Genomic DNA, 20555 nt, shown 5'->3' with positions numbered 1-20555 from the left:
CTCCTCCATTTCTAAGGGACAGCTTTGTTAGGTACAGTCTTCTTGGTTGGCAGGTTTTTCCTTTCAATAGTTTGAATATGTCATCACATTATCTCCTGTCTAGAAAAATTTCTGTTTAGAGAACTGCTGATAGACTTAATGGGGGCTCCCTTGTCATTCTTTTCCTGCTCTTAAAATTCTTTGTCTTTGACTTTTGACAATCTAATTATAATGTATCTTAATGTAACCCTATTTGGCTTCAAACTTTTTGTGGTATTTTTGCCTCTTGGATCTGAATGTTTATTTCTCTCCTTATTTTGGGAGATTTTTCAGCCATTATTCCTTTAAATATCCCTTTTGTCATTTGCCTTGTCCCTCTGGAATTCCCATGAGAGTAATGTTTCTTTGTTTTTAAAGGTTCTGTAGGCTTTCTTCACTCTTCTTGGTTCCTTTTTCTCTTGGTTCCTCTGACCGGTTAATTTCAAATGTCTTACATTTCAGATTGCTGACTATTTCTTCATAGTTGGGTCTGCTTTTGAAGCTCTTTGTTGAATTCTTCAGTTGAGTAATTATATTTTTCCACTGTAGGATTTCTGTTGGATTTTTTTTTGATGGTTTCTATTTATTTGTTGAACTTCTCACTTTGTTCATGCATTATTTTCCTAATTTCATTTAGTAGTCTACGCGTTCTTGTAATTCATTAAATTTCTTTAAGAGGATTATTGTGAATTCTTTGACAGTTCGTACATCTCCAATTCTTTAGGGTGAGTTATTTGAGTTTTATTAGTCTTCTTTGGTGGGGTCATATTTACCTAACTTTTGATGATCTTTGATTTCTTACATTTGTATCTGCACATTTGAGTGAGTGTTTTCCTCTTCCGGACTTTGCGGTTCCCTTTGGCAAAGACAGATTTTGACAAGCCAGTTGAGTTTGGGTTCTGGGACATGGCTGCCAGTAACGTTCTTGGGCAGATGGGGTCTGGTATTAGGGTCTATTTTGGGGTGAGGCAACTGTTCAAGCTCTGAGGTCATCAGGAGGAGTGGGAGGGATGGTATGACACTGAGAACAGTTGTACAGGACTGCTGTTTTGGTTCCGTGCCCAAGTTAGGCTACAGGATGGGCCCCAGAGTTGCCTGGATTTTTTGGTCAGGCTTATTCTACAGTTGGATTGGGTACTCTACTCAGAAGTTGGTGGGGCTGTGAATTGGTTTCCCTGGCCTGGCAGAGCAATAGGATCGGTCCCAGGGTCTGTTTGGCTCATTGTTTGGGGATCCAAATTAGGCAAGCATGCACACTGAATATCCTGGTCAGGCAGGGCCCTGGTGTTGTTCTATAGACATAGAAAGCCATGAGTTACGCTCTCTGTGCAAGTCCAACTGTAAGCAAGGCTCTTGGATGGGTTATGCAGCCCCTGATGTGTTTTGGTAAGGTTCTCTGGTCAGGCAGGCTGAAGACTGTATACACCAGAAAGACGGTATATGAATTAGTTTTTCTTCCTAGTGCAGTGGGAGGAGGAAGTCCAAGGCCACTAAAACTCTTTGTGTCTTGATTTAAGTTGACCTATGCCCCTCGATCCCAATCACAACCCTGACTTTGCTCTGAGGGTGATCAGCTTAATTTGCCTATCTCCTGGCTTGAATGATGCTGGATTATACAGCCTCCAGGTGTTCTCATCAGCTCTTCCTTTCAGATGGGGCTGAGGGCCATGCTCTGCAGTGGATGGGGCTATGACTTAGCCTTTCTGCCTCGGCATAGGCAGACCAGACTTCAGAGCTGGTGAGACCTCTTGTTTGAGAACTCTAATCAGGCAGACTTGCACCCTGTCAAGTACCTTGGTCAGACTACACTCCCGGCTTGGTTTTGCAGATGAGCAAAACTGCTGGTTGGGAATGACTACTTGAGCTCTACTGGTAGGAATCTGGTCTGCCAACATCCAAGTGCTGGTTGATGGAATCCCGTCCCCTTTTCTCTGTTATGATTAGATTCCCAGTGTTTACATCCTGTAGAATCCCCTGTGATCCCTATGGGACAGAACCAGAATAGCGGCTCTCAAGAACTGCCCCCAGTGCTGCAGGGCTGGATGTCACCCCTGGGCTCTCTTTTTCCACTGGAAGACCTGTAGGCTCAGGGGAGATCTCTTGACATGCTGTGGCACTGGCCTAGGGGAAGGGCACTGTGGTCAGAAGGTAGCTGTTCCTCTTACCCTGGTAATGCAGTCTATCTTGTTCTCTGTGGTACTTGGGGTGCTTTAGCATTCTAGGATTCTTTCAGTGCTGTTTTGTTCATGAATAGTTGTTAGTTGTGACGGGGAGCAAAATCAGGAATGACCTATGTCCTGATCTTGGTTATGTCACTTGCTGATAATAGCATTTCACACCTGTTAGAATAGTAATCTCATTGTGATTTTGACTTACTTCCCTAATGATTGGTGATATTGACCACCTTTTCATGTGCCTTCAGTCATTCATTTGTCTTCTTAGGAAAAATTTCTATTCAGGTCCTCTGCCTATCTTTAAATTGGATTATTTGGGTTCTTTTTGCTATTATGTTTTATGAGTTCTTTACATATTTTGGACATTAATCCATTCCTTCTCATATACATAGATTGAAAACATTTTCTCCTATTCTGGAAATTGTCTTTTCACTTGGTTGATAGTTTCCTTTGCTATGAAGAAGCTTTTTAGTTTGACGTAGTCCCATGTTTATTTTTTACTTCGTTGCTTGCGCTTTAGATGTCCTATCCAAAAATGTATTGCCAAGACCCATGTCAGGCAGCTTTTTCCTGTTTTCTTCTAGATGTTTCATGGCCTCCAGTCTTATATGTAAGTCTTTAGAAAATTCTTATTTTTAGGCAGACTTTAAGGGAGAAGTTCAGAAGAAAAGTTTTTAATGTGTTGAGACGGTGTCAGTTACAACATGACTATAGTCTTGGCATGTCCTAGAGGATTTGGTAGGCCACGTTCTCTGACTCAGTGCTTCATGCTTTGGAGAGTCGGTGTCATTTCCCAGTATGCTCACCTTCACATTATTGAGAACTTAACTTCCTACTTGGAGTCACCTGAAGTGTAACCTTAAGACTTCAGGTAAATGGACCCAAATTTTGCTAATGCATTCTTGGCCATGGTCACTGGCAACACAAGGGGCCAGTTCTCAATAAACTTCAGTGATCTGCAGTCACCATTTATGTTGTGGGTTAACGGAAAACCAGGGGATTGAATAGTCTCAGTCTACTAAATCACACCACAGTCTCTGGGACTCCTTCTAGAGCATATTTAGACTCACAACTTTATTTTACAGATAAGGAGTTAGAGGCCTACACAGGTGAACTGAGTTGACCAAGTTCCCACAGCTAATTAAAGACCGAAGACAAGACTAGATCTCCTAAACTGAAAATCAGTCTATTTTCTGTATAGACCCTATGCTATGAATGTAAACAATATCATAAAGTAAAAATATGTTTCTGTCACTCAATAATAGTAGTGGCTTCTAATGAAAATACTGGTAGTACTATTTCAACAATCAGGTGATGTTAACTAGTGATTCTCACACTTGAGTTTGCATTAAAGTCAGAGAACTGGGGCACCTGGGTGGCTCTATCGGTTAAGCACCCGCCTTTGGCTCAGGTCATCATCTCATGGTTTCTGAGTTCAAGCTGTATGTTGGGCCCAGTGCTGACAGCTCAAAGCCTGGAGCCTGCTTAGGATTCTGTGTCTCCTTCGCTCTCTGCCCCTCCCCCACGCGCACTCTTTCTCTGTTTCTCAAAAATAAACATTGAAAAAAACCTTTTTTAAATTGGAGAACTTGTGGAAAAAGGTTGCTGGGCCTACTCTCCGTTAGTAGTTTGAGGGTGAGAACCTCGAATTTGCACTTGGGACAGGTTTCCAAGTAGTGCTGATGATAATGCTGTTGGTCAGGAACCTCTGGTCGAAAGCAAACCTTTGCCATTTCCTGCCATTCGTTACTGGTCCCTTGTGCACTGTCCACCAGTGGAAACCACATCGTCAGCGCCTCATCAGGAAGAGTGACCCGTAAACTTTTCTTTGAACTTCCTAGCATTTCCCATTGGAAGGCTGTGACAGCGTGAAGAGCTTTGGCTTGAGTCACACGGCTTAGTGTTCCACTCTGCTCTAATTGTTACATGATTGGAGTAAATCATGTAACATGTCTCCTTCAGTTTCTGATTGTAGAATGGAAAGCTTGTCTTCAAACTCACAATTGTGGAAGGATTATATGAGATGATGCATATACAGTATTGAATGGAACTTACATGGTTTATCAATCAAAGGTCAGCCAGGAAAAAAAAAATTAGAGCTGTGATAGGAAGAATTGAATGACGAGAATAGGTTACTCACATGGTGGAAGGTCTCAGAAACCAGACAGGTGGGGGTGAGAGAATCCTGAGGACTAGCAGTAGCCGATAGCTGCCACCACCCCTGGGGCCAGACTAAAAATGGCAGAAGGCACTGAGGCTCTATGTAACTCAGAAGCCAGAGGCTTCTTCTGAGAGGCAGAGCATCCTGGGGCCCCTCTAAACCTTAGTCGGGAGGGTTGATCTGGCAAGAGTTAGTGCCGCGGGAGGACTCAGGACCTAGAAGCCAGATGGCAAAAGACCCTGGGAATGTAGTTCTCTGGGATACGGAACCGAGCAGGGGAAAAGCAGGAAGGGAATCAGAGTTCCTGCCATACTCTGTTAGTCATTGTTGCCATGACTGTATTTACGTGCCCTTCTCATTTCCATTACTAGACCACGCCTCCATGTCCAGGACCCTTGCTGTGCCTACATGGTGAATGAGTGCCATATACATGCAAAGTAGCATCGCTGTAAATTCACTCAGCAATAAAAACAAATAGGAAAGGTATTGCAGATTAAGAATGGTCTGTATGTATTAACTAGATGCTACAATGAGAAACCTCACTCTGGAGTGTAGCTTTGCTCCCTAAGCCTCACGCCACATCCCGTGTCACACTTAGGCATGTTGAACAGTGCCTCAGGCTGTCCTTGTCCTGTGGGTGTTCAATATGTGCAGACTGCAGAATAGAGACAAAACCAGCAGGCGTAACAAAGTGGGATGGATGGATGGGGAAAGAATTGAGGGACAGTGGCCATTATAGCAAGAACATGCTTTGCAATGATATCACATCACCTAGAGGTATCTTCTTTTCATCATTGAGAATATGGTGAAACTACGCCAGTAACACTAACCTATCATTCCTGTCAAGTGGTGTCTTGCGATAATGTGGTAATAGGATGAAAACGGAGGTGGGAAGCCCTGGGAACAGCAGTGACGCTTGTTAACCAGAAGAGCAAGAGAGCAATTTTAGAAACGCTTCTTAGGTGATCACTGAAACTTCAAACCATAACTTCAGTTTCAAAACAACCTTTATTCTGTTTGAAGACCTAATACAATGCATCAAAGCAACTTAAAACAACAAGACATAGCTCCATTGAATCTATAGCTTGAACAAAATGTCAAGGAGGCACACTCCCCCCACCCCCCCCAACCCCCGTTGCCTTGTAAAGGCAAAATTACAACTGACCATGACATCCTCCCTCTCGTCAAAAGACCAACTTTATTTTAACAATGTCATATAAACAGATTTGTAAAAACATTGAACAGATCGTAGCTTTAAAAAATACACACATATAAATGAGTTTTTTTTGTTTTGCTTTTTTTTTTTTTTAAATTTTTTTTCTTTTTTTTTTTTTTTTTTCTTTTTTTTTAATAGCAGCATCCCGGGCAGCTAATGCTATCTCATGGTGACAAGTTTAACCTTAAGTTGAATAGTGTTTCCAATGAACCCAATTCTGTTCCCTTGCTACTCATAATACTAATATTTTATACAACTAGATTTTTAAAAAGTGGGAATTTGGTATTTTCAAACTTTGTCCCATGTGAGGCATTGTGCTTTAAACTGCCCCTTTCTTAAAAGGCCCTGAACTCAGATTTCAGGGTCTGTTCTCCAACTACTTGGATACCATGCATAGCAAAAGCACAGGTGTTAAAACCAGCAGAGTTTTTCTCCCATTAAGGAACATCAGTAGGACTCCCAAACACGTCACTAGTTCATAACCAGCTATATGACAAAGCAATTGATTCCCCACAGTGACAGCTCACATAAACACATTGTGACTCGACACACCGAAAATGAGGATTTCCAAGTTAAGTGAGTCATCCAGACCAGCTCCCCCAAAGGAGTAACTTTTAAAAGCAGAAAAAAAGCCAAAGAATTATGAACTTCTCACTTCACTTGCAAAGTTTTCACCTTTTTAAGACAAAGCAACTTCAAAGGAAAAAAAAACAACAAACCACCCATACACATACACAAGAATTGTACTAGACATTTGCTTGTTATGTACTTGAACTCGACGACTGTGGATCTGTTGTGGCTGAAAGGTGTACTGGAAACAGTCCATGCACATATACATATATACATATATCAAGGGCCGTGAACTTGTCAGATGTTGCAAACACATGCTTTTTGCCTTTTCACACGGCTCTGATTTTTCTTCCGTGTGTACGATCAGGTCCCGGTGCTCCCACTTGTACAGCCCTATCCCAGCCTCTCTGCAGCTAGCTTAGCGTCTGGCTTTTATCTTTAGGATGCTACACTGGGTGGGGAGAATCAATGCATGCATAAAAGCATGTTATCAGGAATGCCTCTGCTGTATCCATTTATACTCACGAGCCACTCAGTGTTATTAGGAGAAGCCTGTCTGTACGCAAAGAGCCCTTCTGGTCAAACATCTATAAGGACGAATGTGGTGGGTATGCCACACGCAATTAAAAAGGCGTTTGGCAGAGATGTAACATCACAGATCTAGTGAGTTACGACATAACAGGGAATGATGAATCCTGCCTCTGCTGTTCAAAGAGAAACTTTCCTCTTGCATTTATGTTTGCGAAATGCAAAAATAAGGCAGGTGCCTGAATACCATGCCACCTCACCAGAGTGTTGAACCAGAAACATTAACAAAACTTGGCATGAAACATTCCATCTTCAATCTTGTATTTCAGATAGTAAATGAAAATTCTACCTAACAGCATACGTGGATGTGCTATCAAAAAAACCCCACCAAAATGCTAGTTGATAAACCACTCTTAATTAGTCGTCAGACTTGTGTGTGAAGGGGAAGGGTGTTTTTAAAGTTGACACTTACAGACCACACCCAGGGGGATCCTCAGTTGTGTGATGAGAGGGAGGCGGTCAGATCAGTACAGTCAAGTGTGAAGGCTGACAGTCTGGCCGTAAGACTGACTATTGCTCTTGGTATGGATAGCATCATAGCATCATGTAAAGAAGAAAAAAAATACATTCTATAGTTGATGAAGTCAGCGGCTAGACTGATTATTTTCAGAATTTTTAAAAGGAACAACACTGAAAACCAAAACAAAAACCCCTCCCCAGTGTCAGAAAGCAAGCCGTGGCTGAACCACTCCTGGGAAAGGAAAACTGTGATTTTTTTAAGATCCTGTTTGACCCTACCCGGAAAGGGACCGTCACACTGATCCTGTGCTGCTCCCCCCCACAAATGGACCGTTTCCGTGGAACAGAATGGACTTTGCATATGTCAGTCAGGGAGAGAGACCTCTCCCTCTTGCCCAGAATTGGAAAGAACACTCTAAAACCTCTTCCTTTCCCCACAGTGACGTGTAACACACACAGTGACTCTGATGAATGAGAAGCACTGTCAGGATTCCTGAAGCGGCCAGGACCTTAACGAGCTCGACACAGCCCAACGCGGTAACGGTGAGGATCCTGTTTATTTGCTTTATGATCTCAATTGAATGGAAAGCTAGGAAAATAACACATGGGCGGATTGAAAATAGTTTTTCAGATCATGCTTCTTCCAAAATGAAGGTTTATGGTTGCAATGGGTAGTCTAACGTTGGAGAGACACATGGTCTAAATGCAGCGATGATACCTTGAAAACAGTGGTCCAGACAAAGGCGGACACTGCCCCAGGAGGCTCCCTTTCTTCCTAAGAACTAGATGCTCTGACCTGCTCCATGGCGTTAGCGTTCCAGTAGGTCTTGTACTTGTAATTAATGTGTAATAACTCGCAGATCCAAGTGGGAAAAGAGTGACGTAGTTACTCATTTCTCTGTAATCAGGAGAAAGTGCAAACCATCCTAGCCCTCCCTCCCCCCACCTGTACATCCCCTTTGCTACCTCTCCCCCCCACCCCCCACCCCAGATTCAAGAAGTTCACAATTCTTAATGAAGCACACATTACCTGGTACCGTATTTTAAGAGTTTTGAAACAACATTGTTGAACTCAGCAATACTTTGTCATATTCATATATCTTTCTCTTTTTTTTATTGAATAAAGCAGCTTTGAAGCTTATCAGGCACTGCCCAACAAAACATTTAGTCCACAAAAATCTGTTATGAACTTTTTAACCTTGGGCTAACAGCCAAGTACTCTGTACAAGAAAAAGTGTAAAATAATTCATAGTTTTAATTCTGAAGCCATTTTTGTTTTTTTTGTTTTTTTTTTGTTTTTTGTTTTTACTGGCATCCTGTACACATTTCTTCTTTAAAAAAAAAAAAATCACAAAATGAATATTAACAAAAAAAAATTAGGGACAATAATATTTTCAGGCAACAAAAATTGGGATGGGGTAAGCTTATTCTGAAGGTACATTTAAAACTGAGAACAATGAAAATTAAGAATTGCATAGCACTGTGAATTTAGTCTTCAGGAAAACAAAACAGAAGCTATTTGGTATTGATACAAATCCATCTATTTGATAGTTAGTCATCCATTGTTATGTACATATTTTATATAATGAATGTCCTTTAAAGTCCGGTTTTCCAAGCTCCATTTTTCTGTTGGCGTGGTGGTTTTTAAAGTTTAAAGGAAACACTTTCTGGCATTCAGCTGCACCAGAATTTCCTCTGAACGTAGGTGAGCGGACGTTCTCCCAAAACGTCTCTGGTGAGCCGAAGTGCCTTTCTGCTACATACCGTTCATTTGTTAGAAAATGAAATAATCCACAGTGCGATGTGTCTGGGTCCACCGTGCACAGCCCATACCCAGGCTGAAGCAGCCCGCCTCGAGCGTCCCCAGGCCAGGGCTCTTGAGCCCGTCCACCCTCTGGTCTACAAGGTCCCAACTTTGAGCTGGTAAAGCTTCAAAAAGCATTAACAAGCACCATGGTTAAAGGCCTCTTTGTCCCTGCACGCAGAGATTTTTGCATTTCTTTTTCTCTTTGTGTCGTGTGTCCTTGTGGCTTTAAATTAAACCAAAAAATAAAAAATAAAAAAAAAAAAAATTTAAAAAAAAGGACAAGGACTCCAGAAACGTGTGGTCCTGGCACAGTGCTAGGCTGCGTATCTTCCCCTCTACTTTTTTGTCGAAAGCTCGAGTCCCATCTGAAGTCAGACGGCTGCGTTTCCTCAGCTCAATTACAGGTCAGGCTGGAGAGGAGCCCTGTGCTTTCCAGAGGCCTCGGGGTGGTTGAGCTCCAGGAGAAGGATCAGAGGACAAGTGCTTCATCGCCTCTGCTGTGCATATACCGGGTAGGCTAGTGTGACGTTGAGGGAGTCGTTGTGCTGCACGAGGGAGGTGTGTTGGTAATGTAGCACCAGCTCTTTCAGGGAGCTGTACAGGTTATAGGGCTCGGCAAAGCCGTAGCCAGTTGCCGTTTTGTTGATGACACAGTGCTTCACTTCGCCATCCACCCTGCAGAGGACAGAGAGAGAGAACAGGGTTTTCAGAAAAGGGTCCTCGTGAAAAAGTACCTTCTGCGGGCCTTGCTCCAGGAAGGGAACACTCCCGGGGGAGCTACGGGCTTGGGCTGCTACCTCAGCTTCCCTGAGCCACTGTATTCTCATCTTGAAGGTGGCAGACGTGTCACAGGGTGACTTTGAGAAACGAGATCGGGTAGAGGACTTGCGCACTACCATCACCGACGGCCCTGCCACGCGAGCAGGGCTCTACAGTTAGCACAGGCGTGAGCTGCATTCTTGCAGACCAGCCTCTCACGTTGCATTTATCCTCAACTCTCTCCCTCCTGTTCAGTAGGAATATTTCTCCGGTTAAATGGAGGGAGATGGCTGGGTGCAATTTTCAGAACCTTTCCTTCCCAGAGGACACTCGCTTTTCTTAACTCATAGTGATCCGAAACTTAGTGTTCATAGTATTCCCCAAACACATGGGACATAAAAGGAAAACGCGCCACATGCCAGAAAGGTCTTCTCTTGGGTACACTGATCTCAAGGCCAATGACCTCTCTCTCTAGCTGTTGGGCCCTGTTCCTGGTGCAGACTTGACCTGCGGGTGGAGCTCTCTTGTGAATTCCCTCATATTCTAATGCTATTAACCTAGGGAAGTAAAACAAAAAAACCCCCGTGTTGCTACTTCCATTTTAAAGATGAGAAGATCGAGACTGCTCATGATGAGATGAAGTAGTTGGTGAACTGAGACCCAAACCCCAGTCTTTGAACTCAACAGCAGGTTTCTATGCTTCTGCCTAGACCTGAAAAACATTGTATCTTTTTTACTTCCTACTCTAGGTTATGGCACTGTGAGGTTCTTCCAAGCTTGGTTGGCTGAATGAATGAAACACGTCTGCAGCTGTCTGACAGGAGAGAAAGATACGTACACTACCGAGCAGGCATAGCAGCCCTGTTTACTGCTTTCCCGGACCAGGAAGGTGCCATCTCGCTTCCCCCGGAGCAGGTTTTCAGCCTTGTTTCTGTTGCTGCTGCCGACATTCCATGTCTTCTCGTCGTGGTGCGGCAAATCCTCATCATCCTCCACCAGCGAGTATTGGCTAAGGAGGCAGGAGACAAAGGTTGGACATGAAGCCCTGGGAGAGGTCACCTCTCCCACCGAGCCTGTCAGGCCAGCCACTGCGGCTCCGACTCAGGCGGCACTTGGCTGTGGAGCTCAGCCTTCCATGTGACCTCCCTGGACAAAGAGCCCCAGTAGTAAGAGTCTTCCTCTTTGTAAGTCAGGAGCTGCATGTAGGCAGCTGGGCAGAGGGGAAGGTATCAAACGATCCTGTTTGTCCAGTTCAGATCAGGAAACCGACGGACTAGGAGGACTGCCAGTTTCTCATGTAATTCAAACAAAACCCAGCCTTAAGCTTTAGAGGTACACTGAACAGAATTGTGTCCTTTTTTTCCTCCCGACTGTTCCAGAAACCCACTGGGGATTTTTACAGGTTTGGGGCCTTCCTTCTAGACAGAGTCACTCAATTGCACTGTGGGTAAAAACTAACTCTGCATCCTTCACTAAACTTTCCTTTTTTGTAACATTCTGGATAATGCGATGTGGTTTACAGAAGATGTTCCAAACTCCGTGAAATTCCTCCCTTGGTCTGCAAACAAAGTCACGAGTTCTCTTACCATGAAGACCCCCCCGCCCCCGCCAGCCCCCGGGCAGCCTCCCACCTACGGTGAGCACTCACTCTTCAGTGTTCTCATTGCCCAGCCACTCGTTCAGCTTCTTCTGCCGAACACCTTTCTGAGTCAACCACCTGGAAGACAGTTAGAAAAGGAAAATGCATTAATCATGGATCCTTGGTTTTGGCAACGGCCGGTCATTTGCTCCCAGGGTTCTGCCTCGAGGACTTACATCAAGTATTGGTCTCTTGTCTTTCTCAGCTGAATGAGGTCTGGTTTAATGCTGTTCATGCGCTTGTCAATCTCCCGATACTCAGCTGCCTGTTTCTTCAAGTCCTCCTCCAGTCGTCTTCTACTGTCCACAATTTCGCTGATGCGAGACTTCAACTTTTCATAATTATGCATAATCCTATAGGCAAGAGTAAGGCATCGGTCATGACCTGCTTCACCACAATGGTTTCCCACAGCTTATACAAAGTCAGAAAGAATGCTTTCTCGTGCTGCCATTTTTAAAAATTATTCAAAGGGCAGAAAGCAAGATCATCTTTCAACAGTTCTGGAGGATTTGCATTATTATCTTGAGCACAGGGACGACCCTCATGGTTCACCAACCTTTGTATTTCTTTCTCATTGCCTTCCCGTTTAAATTTTTCTATGTATTCTTTGCTGTACCGTTCTTGGCTTTGGCACTGCTCTTCAAATATTTTTATGGTTTCATTAAATGCTTCAATAGCTGTTCTTTTCATCTGGATTTCCTACAACACAATGTTTAATAAGACAATGTCATACCTTTCACAGAACGGATAATTTGTTACTGTGAGACACTGCCGGGACATTTGATGGTATTCCTGTCTAGCATGGAAGGGACTGTGTTAGCAAGGAAGGCCTCTAATTCACAAAACCCATTAAAATAGTATCACAGAAGCACACATTTCCTTTGGGAATTTTCCCAGTCTATGAAAGCAGACTGCCTAACAATTTCCTATAGTTTTCATTTTAAAAGCCATTCCCCTTTATCAGCAATTTAAGGAATCCATGTTGCCTTCTACTCCCTCTGGTGGTTCTAGATACATCATAGCCTAGAGAAGATTACCTCTCCAGGAAAACATTGTCATAAATGGAGCTTCTATACTTTTTTTATTTTTTTTTTTTATTACAGGGCATCAAAAAGTTAAATCTTCATTTTGGAGGTCAGACAAGTTTGTGGAACTTTTTGAGTTGTTACGTCGAATCCACTTGAAACTCCCAGCGACCTCTGCAATTATCATCACGAGAACTCATTCTGACACTTACGAGCTTCATTTAAAAGGTTTATTAGAGATGCTATGAATATTAAACAATGATCTGCAAATACATGATCTTTCTCCCCACTTGATGAGCAAAACCTCAACTTTACTTTCTTTTTCCTAAACCGAACTGACACATGTTCGATCCTAGTAACTAAGAGTTCTGAGATTTTAATTTGATTTTAGCAAAAAACTCACCTGGGAAGTACGGGTATAATCTTCATATAACCTATCATATTCCCGACTTTTTTCTTGAAATTGAGTGTTATATTCATGTAATTTTTTCCCTACAGCTTCAATATTATCTTCTTTGACAACTTGATCCTGGAAGAATGAGAGATGGGAAGAAGACTTCAGTTCATTGGCTATGCAGTCCAGTAACTGGCCACTCTCAAACTGTAATTTTGTGACCACAGGTATAAAGTTTTTGAAATTTTATTACATGCAATTCACCTGCTTCACAATGTTTTCTAAGGATTTGAAAGTGTCTTGTCTAAACATTGTAACGTGAGCATTTCAGTTTTGAATACCTGTTGGTATTTGGATACTGGATAAAGTAATTTCACGTCCAGTTTGGGATTATACTGAGCTAGGGACTCATTCCGGTAGTGGTTTATTAGTTCAACCACAGAGTTGAAGGTTAGTGGGTCAGAGAAGCCATATTTCCCATCTCGGTGAAATATTTTGATTAACTTGTTATTTCCTCCTTTCCTGTAAACACAATAAAATAAAGGGCATTATTACAATCTTCTTTAGAAATGTGTTCCAGTGTCTACTTACACACCTCAAGCGTTGCTATGTTCCCGGACTCACCTTAGTGTAAGAGTATAATCACCGTGCATTTTAGTAGATGCGTCTCGTACCAAAAAGGTCCCATCAGCTGTATCTCGAAGTTTTTCATTCACTTCTTCCCTGAAACGAAAAGGACACAGGACAAAGCTCACCTTGAGGATTTTAAAACAGGCTTCATTTTTAGAGTTTTAGCTTCACAGCAAAATGAAGCACCAACTATGTAGAGAGCCTCTATCTCCCCACCCCTTTGTTAATTGCATTTTCTGATTATATGTATTGTTTATATAGAAATGTAATAAATTTCATCTCATTACAAACTGGGAGCTGAAAGAAAAAACAAAAAAAACAAAAAAACAAAAAAACCTTTCATTACTGGTCTATCAGTGGTCCAAACACACTAATCACTCTGGCCAATGAGCTCACAAAGTCATGATCCTGAAAAGGACTCCTTCCTCCCCTTCAGGAAAAAAAAAAAAAAAACAAACTACGAATAAATAGGCCTTTTTCATATGTACAAGATACTAACATTAATTCTTACACTTCTGCCTAACAGAAAGCGACCCTGGACCCTCCCTTAAGGCGGTGGGCCACCTCACCCTGGTGCTTTCCTGACCTCTCTGTCAATAATGAAACTTCTCGAGTATTTAATTTCCTGTGGCATCCAGCACCCAACAGTTCCCCAGTGCTCAGGGACTTCTCTGGTCTTCTTTGGAAGACACCCAACTATGCTTCATGCTTATGTTGGAGGATATCCTAAAAATGGAACTCAGCAAGCTGGTGTGTTTCTTTCTCTAAAACCAGAGCTCTGTCTCTAGCGAAAACTCCAGAGTTTGTGGAGCCTTACCTTGAGATATCTCCCCAGTACCATTCAGCATCTTGTAAGGACATATTGTTATTCATACCGTTGTTGGCTACAGTAGTGGGTTTGGGTGGTTTAGGAGGCAATGCTGTAGATTAAAGAGAAACAAAAAGTTGTTTGCGATCCCAACTACGGTGGAAGGTTGTAATGAGAACTAAGTTTCTTTACGATACTGTGAAATACAGCAGTAATTCACAACTCCATGAAACATGATCGTTTGCTTTAAAAAAAAAAAAAAAGGCATCTCTCAGAGCATGGATCAAAAAGAAAAGGAAGTGAAAAAGAGAGAACGGCTTAGAGATGAACAAATAAACCCGGCTGGCCATGTGAGTGTATTTCAGAGTAAATCCTGAGTCCCGGCATTCTGCTTCTAGGCTCTAGTTATATTAAAGTTTCAGGCCTGATCAAATCCATCTAAAATAGGAAACCATGAACATATGAGCAGGAGGAATCACATGGGTTGGCTTTAATTTCCTCCTCTTATTTAATTATAAAAGACAAATTTGGTTTCTGTCCTCCACAAATGCTGTTGCTGTAAGAAAAAAGCTCATCTACAGCAATATGTTTTAAGAGGAGGAATTGGGTTTCTCTAATCTTAGTATTTCAGGCCCTCTTTTGCCAAAAGCCACTTTAAGAAACTCATCTGTGACCTAAATCTCTTTAGCATTCATGTTAATATTCTAGTGGATAGATTGTGCTGTATATGCCAAGACTGATTAAAAACCATATCCCTCTTCCTCAATGTCAAGTGTTTCTGAATTTCTTAATTGGGAGCAGGGCTAATACGGGAAGAAAATTTGGGAAGCAAAATAAGGCTAGGATTTGTAAGTGAATTCTAAGTCGTTAAGTTTTAAAGGACAGTATTTCATGCAAAAATTATTTCAGGAGTCTATCAAGAACATTGTATGAGGACTAGGATGAAATAAGGGCAAGCCAACTCCTTTTCTCAATATAGTGTCTCAATATAAGAGTAGGCAAAGTCTCAGCGTCTGATTTAGAATAGTTTCAGGTCACCTACAACTGAGTTGTAATCACTGCTACATTCTACACGCCTTCTAAAGTACCAAGTGTTATCACTGCAAAGTACCACTGTTCCCATCCACTGTCAAAAGAGAAAAGCACCACAAAGGACGCATCATTTTAATTAAAGGCACAGTATGAAAGATACACAACAATACAACACAAATACCAAAGGACCTCGACTAACAAAAGACACCAGTGAAAAACTGGAATTCAATTCATATCTATTCAAGTAAGAAAAAAAACCATTTACCAACAGACAGCCTGATCTGCTTGCTTCCACAGGCAAACGATTTAATGTCCAAGCTATGATCAAACTAATTTTTATTAAGTTACAACAAATTAGTAAAAAATAGAAAACTTAAGAGGATCGGTTTACAGTAGTTGTCAATCTCCCCCCTCCCCAAAAATCCGCAAAATTAACTAGCTTTCTAAAAGAATACTGCAGTGTTACCTGGTGGATCCATTTCTATATAAAACATCAAGTCTGTGCCACAATTTATATCTGTCTTAGCATATTCTAAATCCAGGTCTTCCATATTCCAAACAGTGTTGTACATTTGTGCGAGAGTTTCCTTGGCTGAGCTCAGTTATAAGAAAAGAGTCCGGCTTTCTTTGTAATGGTGTCTTGGAATTCATTTTAAAACCTATAAGGGGCTGCACTGTAACCTATTACATCACACACCCCAGCCAATCAAGTCAGAAAAATGTCACCAGACCACTCCTGCTCCATCATTTCTCTTCTAGATCCAGTCTTAACACAATCCCAGCCTCAGGAAGAACCCACATTTCATAGAACTGCAATGTATACATGCTCATCGTTTCAAAAAGGTGTTTAATTTGACTCTTCTCCTCCAGCACTGAGTTCTCTAATTCCTTTTTTATTACTCCTTGCAGCATGGTACGCTCCGCTGTTGGCAGGTTGACAAAAGCTGATATGCTGCAGCCCGGAGCTTTTTTTTTTTTTTTTTTTTTTTTTTTTCCCCTAGTGCATCTGGGTTTATGGAGAGCCTGGTCATGCCTTGGTTTAAAAATCTTACAAATGCATCAGAATGGTATATTTAAGGTATATTTTACAGTCCTTAAATGCCTCCTGTATATATTAAAAGCAGAAGGGATCAAGAACTCAGGATGTTTAATTTCATTCCTGCATAACTCACTGACAACTCAGAACTTAAACACTGTTACAAACGTACCACATTAGAAAGCACAATTTAAAGAAAAATCTCCTTCTACCAAACATACTAAAGTTAACACTAGCCACTAGGGAATAATAATGCAACATCTCAACAGGAATGAAGATCTGCCTATTACCAGCACACATTTAATGTTACTGTCTAACAAGACTAGTCCAGGTGAGTTACGCCTTCCAAAAAGAAAGGGGCCATATATATCAAGAATGCAGAGCAGAAGTAGGGTTATGTTTGCAAACTATCTGTCACTGATAAACCCATCCTCCGACTTCTTGTGCTAATACTGCTTGAGGGGAGAGTGATGTAATCACTTTTGGTTGTTCGCCCCCCCCCCCCCCCCATCTCAAATGCCTTACCCTGGGGACTATTATTCCTGGGTAGCAATATTTAATGTAAAGAAATCAATTCCTCTATAAATCTATTAATTTCAGTTCTCTACAGCCATTCTGCATATAGTCTTCCCATCCTCACTAGAGCTTAATGTACATTTCCATTATAAACCACCTCTTTACATTATTATGAAGAGGTGAGGAGGAAAAGCCCCATCCCCAGTTAGTAGCTGATTGAAAAAAACTATAGTGGGCTTGTGATCAATGCACTTATGTATGTCACATATTTGTGTGACCATTTAAAGAATACAGAACCCCTTAAAATTTATTGTTAGACCCTCTATCAAATTTAGAATCATATAAAATAGTAGAGCAAAGGCATGTCATTTCACCGAGCACTCTGCTTGAATCCTGTCTAGGTGGATTTATTGTCCCATTGATGAGGAAGGCAGTCTCAACCTATACCCTCCCGCGGACGGCCCGGGCCACTTTTCTATTCCTAAATTCAAAATCACACGCACAAAAATGGTCCAAGTGGTTGGGATATGTCCTCGACTGAGGGTCAGAAAAAATTTTTGACTTTAATAAAAACGTGTTTTCTCTCCCCCAGGAGGAGTCCCGCCAGCAGCTGTGGACAGGCTAACAGCCCAGAGGGCTACCCCATGTCTTTGGGAGCACTTGGTGCAAACCAGTCCTGCTGCTGGATCCCATGTGGCAAACCGACCAGGGGAGGAGGGGAGGGAGACAGGTGATTTTCCACGTCTCTCCAAAGCCTGGCCGGGCACCAACTTCCAGCCAAGCACTTTGTAATTACCTCCTTCCCCGTTTCCAGCCTAAAGCCCATCTTTTCCGCACACTGTGCCCCTCCAGGAAAGGGGGGAGTGTCTCCGCTAATCTCTTATCTGCCCTCCCCAGACAGCACTTCGTCTCACTGACACACCCGCAAAGACAAACTACAGAGGGGAACCTGGCACACAAGCACAAAAGCAGGGCAGCGGCGAGGGGGGTACAAGTTAAAGGCAACTTACTTTGCAGGTTATGCATGTCTGCAGTTTCCCGCGACCAGGCCGGTCTCCGACAACGCGAACGCCGCCCCCGGCTCTCCCCGCCGCCCCCACGGTGGCGCCCACTCCGCGGCAGCGCTCCCGCCCGCCGAGCGCAGGGGCGGCGGCGGCGGCGGCGGCGGCGGCGCGGGACCCTCGGGCTCGCGCGGCGCGACACGGACGTCGGGACGGGACCGCCGCAGCAGCGCCGCTCACCGCCCGCTCCCCATGGACACAGCCACTGGCTGCCGGTGGTGCCGTATGCGGGAGGGAGAAAGCCCCGGCGCTCGCACGTCTCGCAGATAAAGATCACGGCTTCATGATTAACTTGGGCAGGTTCAAATATTTGCTGAGCTAGGGATTTCGGGTGGGGGAGGGGAGCCCAAGTCAAAGTCAAAGTTGTCATCGGCTAACAAGTGGCCACTGCCAGCCCAACTCGCTCATTTTCGCCAAGGAAATGAGAAGGCCATTGTGAGGGGACCTAAAATAGTCTCTCTAACTGGCTGCGGCAGCGCGCGGGGCTCAAGTGGCCACAGTGAAGCGAGGCACTATGCACGGCCAAACACAGGAAGTGGCTGAGCTAGTTCAGCAAAAATAGAATCAAAGCCTTGCTTGTAAAGGCCTGAACCTCTCCGAACAGCCCAGAACACCGTGCCTTGCTCGTGTCCACCTCCTCCCACACACCAGCACAGACAGCCCCGCAGGTGTAGGAGGAAAGCCCTACGGAGGAACTGAGCAGGGGTACAGGGTTGGAAAAAACGTTTGATCCTGGGAGGAGAGTTTGGTGGGGAAGACGTAGATCCCATTCGCTCCACGACCTCGTGAAGAGGAGCAGAAAAACCCCACTCTGCGAGCTACTTTTATGAAGCCAATTTCCACTCACGTTTAACTGGCCCTAGAAGTGTCTGGTAGTTAAAAGTTGTGTCTGACTGCTAAATGGAGCAAAGGAGAGGGTGAGGAGCCCATGAGCCTTTCCAGAGGATCTGTGTCCTTTGAGAAAGTGCTAATGGACCACACTAAAATTTGACCTAAGAAAATTTTCGCTCTGCATCAGCATAGATGGATGGCTTTACTAATATCCCAAGAACCTTAACAATGGAAAATCACAGAATCACTAACTTTAAAACCAGAAAGTAATCCAAAGACCACTTCGAGCAAATACCTCACTGCTACACACACACACACACACACACACACACACACACACACACACACAAGATCCTGATCCAGGGGGATCGAAGGGGTTTGCACAAGATCAAAGCTCCGGGGCCACAACCTAGCCTTCTGACATTCAGTCCTAAACTCCTTTTTCTCCACCCACTGGCCCTGTATTTACTTCCCTCTGCCAGATAAAGTTAAAATTAACAAGTGAAACTTAAGTTAATGTCTTAAAGGCCACATGTGAAAAAATTCACACCTATAACAAAACTGACTTTTTCTGTTCTCTATTTTTAGCTTATTTAAAGGTTTAAAAAAAAACAACACCTTCTAGTTCTCTTCGAGGCAACAAGGATCTGTCTGTAAGACCCTCAGACTCTGTACAGGAAGGGGACCCCAGGGTCATATGCAGAGAGTGCTAAAGGAAGATCTAGGTGGGGACCATAAAGTCCACGTAGGCAAGGGGTCTTTACAAACTTGCCTTTGGTGTGACTGATAAAGCATGAAAAACCTACTTGCCAGTGGGAAGAAAGGAGTCTATAAGTGAATCTTGCAGCTCCCGCCTGCTGATCACAGGGACGTAAGGCGAGTTCAGAGAAAACCTTTGCATCCTGAGCTGCAGAATCTTGTCCTACTTTTAAAAATAGTCTCTCTAAAGCCAGAAACCTTGGAAACACCGGTCTCTTTAGCATCTGTCTAAATTTACATGATGTTCCGTGTCAAAACTTCCCCAAGATTAAAATATTGACTACTCCAACAGTATTCTGTCACAGAACACTGGCCACTGGAAAGCCTAACAGCTTCGACTTGGAGAGATTTGAAAACTCTGCTTCTAATGTCTCACGATATGTCCAATCCTCTACCACAGAGGTTCTATTACATTACTGAAAGTGTGAGCTGAGTTTTTTCCCCCGTTCAATTTCAGTCTTTGAAAAGTCATGGGCAAGACACATACTGCTTCTTTATTAGCTTAAAAAGGGAGCCCTCTGCTGGTAGAACAGAATCAGTAACTTCTCCTTGGGAGAACATGATCAACTTTCTGTGTACTGTATTTCATTCATCTCCCACTACGTCCAAAGTATCACACAAACATAGGATTCACTTACAAATAACTAATAAATGGAACACACAGATGTTATAACAGCTTAGGAAATGTTTTTCACTTTCTTTAAGCCCTTTTTAAATTTTTTTCAATGTTTATTTTTTAGAGAGAGAGAGAGAGAGAGAGAGAGAGGGAGGGAGAGGAAGGGAGGGGCAGAGAAAGAGGGAGACACAGATTCCAAAGCAGGCTCCAGGCTCTGACTTGTCACCACAAAGCCCGACGTGGGGCTGGAACCCACAAACTGTGAGATCATGACCTGAGCCGAAGTCGGACGCTCAACTGACTGAGCCACCAAGGTGCCCCTTCTTTAAGCCCTTTTTAAAAAAAAACTTGTATTTTAATGGCAACATTTATTGGAGACCCAAAGACTCAGCCACACTGGAAAACTTACACATGTAACTGAAAACTAACTTTACTTGTGGAGTCTTCAAAACACTA

The 20555-nt window shown here is 43.1% G+C and overlaps 1 protein-coding gene and 1 long non-coding RNA gene across 10 annotated transcripts in view; one reads left to right on the top strand and one right to left on the bottom strand.

Annotated features, from left to right (window-relative positions):
• Window positions 1–5342: 5342 nt before the first annotated feature.
• Window positions 5343–20555, bottom strand: part of PIK3R1 (phosphoinositide-3-kinase regulatory subunit 1) — an 86386-nt gene continuing 71173 nt past the window's right edge. For 2 of the 4 annotated variants that reach the window (XM_023257120.2, XM_045061596.1), the window contains exons 8-16: window positions 14258–14360; window positions 13435–13533; window positions 13152–13332; window positions 12820–12945; window positions 11948–12090; window positions 11568–11744; window positions 11401–11469; window positions 10591–10761; window positions 5343–9668 (exon numbers count right to left, since the gene is read on the bottom strand). In XM_023257120.2, coding sequence (XP_023112888.1) covers window positions 9479–9668; window positions 10591–10761; window positions 11401–11469; window positions 11568–11744; window positions 11948–12090; window positions 12820–12945; window positions 13152–13332; window positions 13435–13533; window positions 14258–14360 — 1259 coding nt within the window. In that variant the 3' untranslated portion in view covers window positions 5343–9478. Of the gene's footprint in view, window positions 9669–10590; window positions 10762–11400; window positions 11470–11567; window positions 11745–11947; window positions 12091–12819; window positions 12946–13151; window positions 13333–13434; window positions 13534–14257; window positions 14361–15746; window positions 16221–17842; window positions 18991–20555 lie in introns of those variants that run through there. The other 2 variants (XM_011283969.4, XM_003981035.6) reach the window with 2 other exon arrangements.
• Window positions 7627–13376, top strand: LOC109501623. 6 transcript variants are annotated; one of them, XR_006600626.1, is made up of 5 exons: window positions 7627–7729; window positions 10502–10918; window positions 11275–11388; window positions 12495–12644; window positions 12915–13376. It is a non-coding gene; the product is annotated as an uncharacterized LOC109501623 (long non-coding RNA). The 6 variants fall into 6 exon arrangements; XR_006600619.1 differs by lacking the exon at window positions 11275–11388; XR_006600620.1 differs by having other exon boundaries at window positions 11275–12644.

The sequence above is a fragment of the Felis catus genome, chromosome A1, assembly GCF_018350175.1.
Source record: "Felis catus isolate Fca126 chromosome A1, F.catus_Fca126_mat1.0, whole genome shotgun sequence".
NCBI lineage: Eukaryota > Metazoa > Chordata > Mammalia > Carnivora > Felidae > Felis > Felis catus.
The sequence above is the reverse complement of the archived record's forward strand: the minus strand, read 5'-3'. Positions and strand labels throughout refer to the sequence as shown.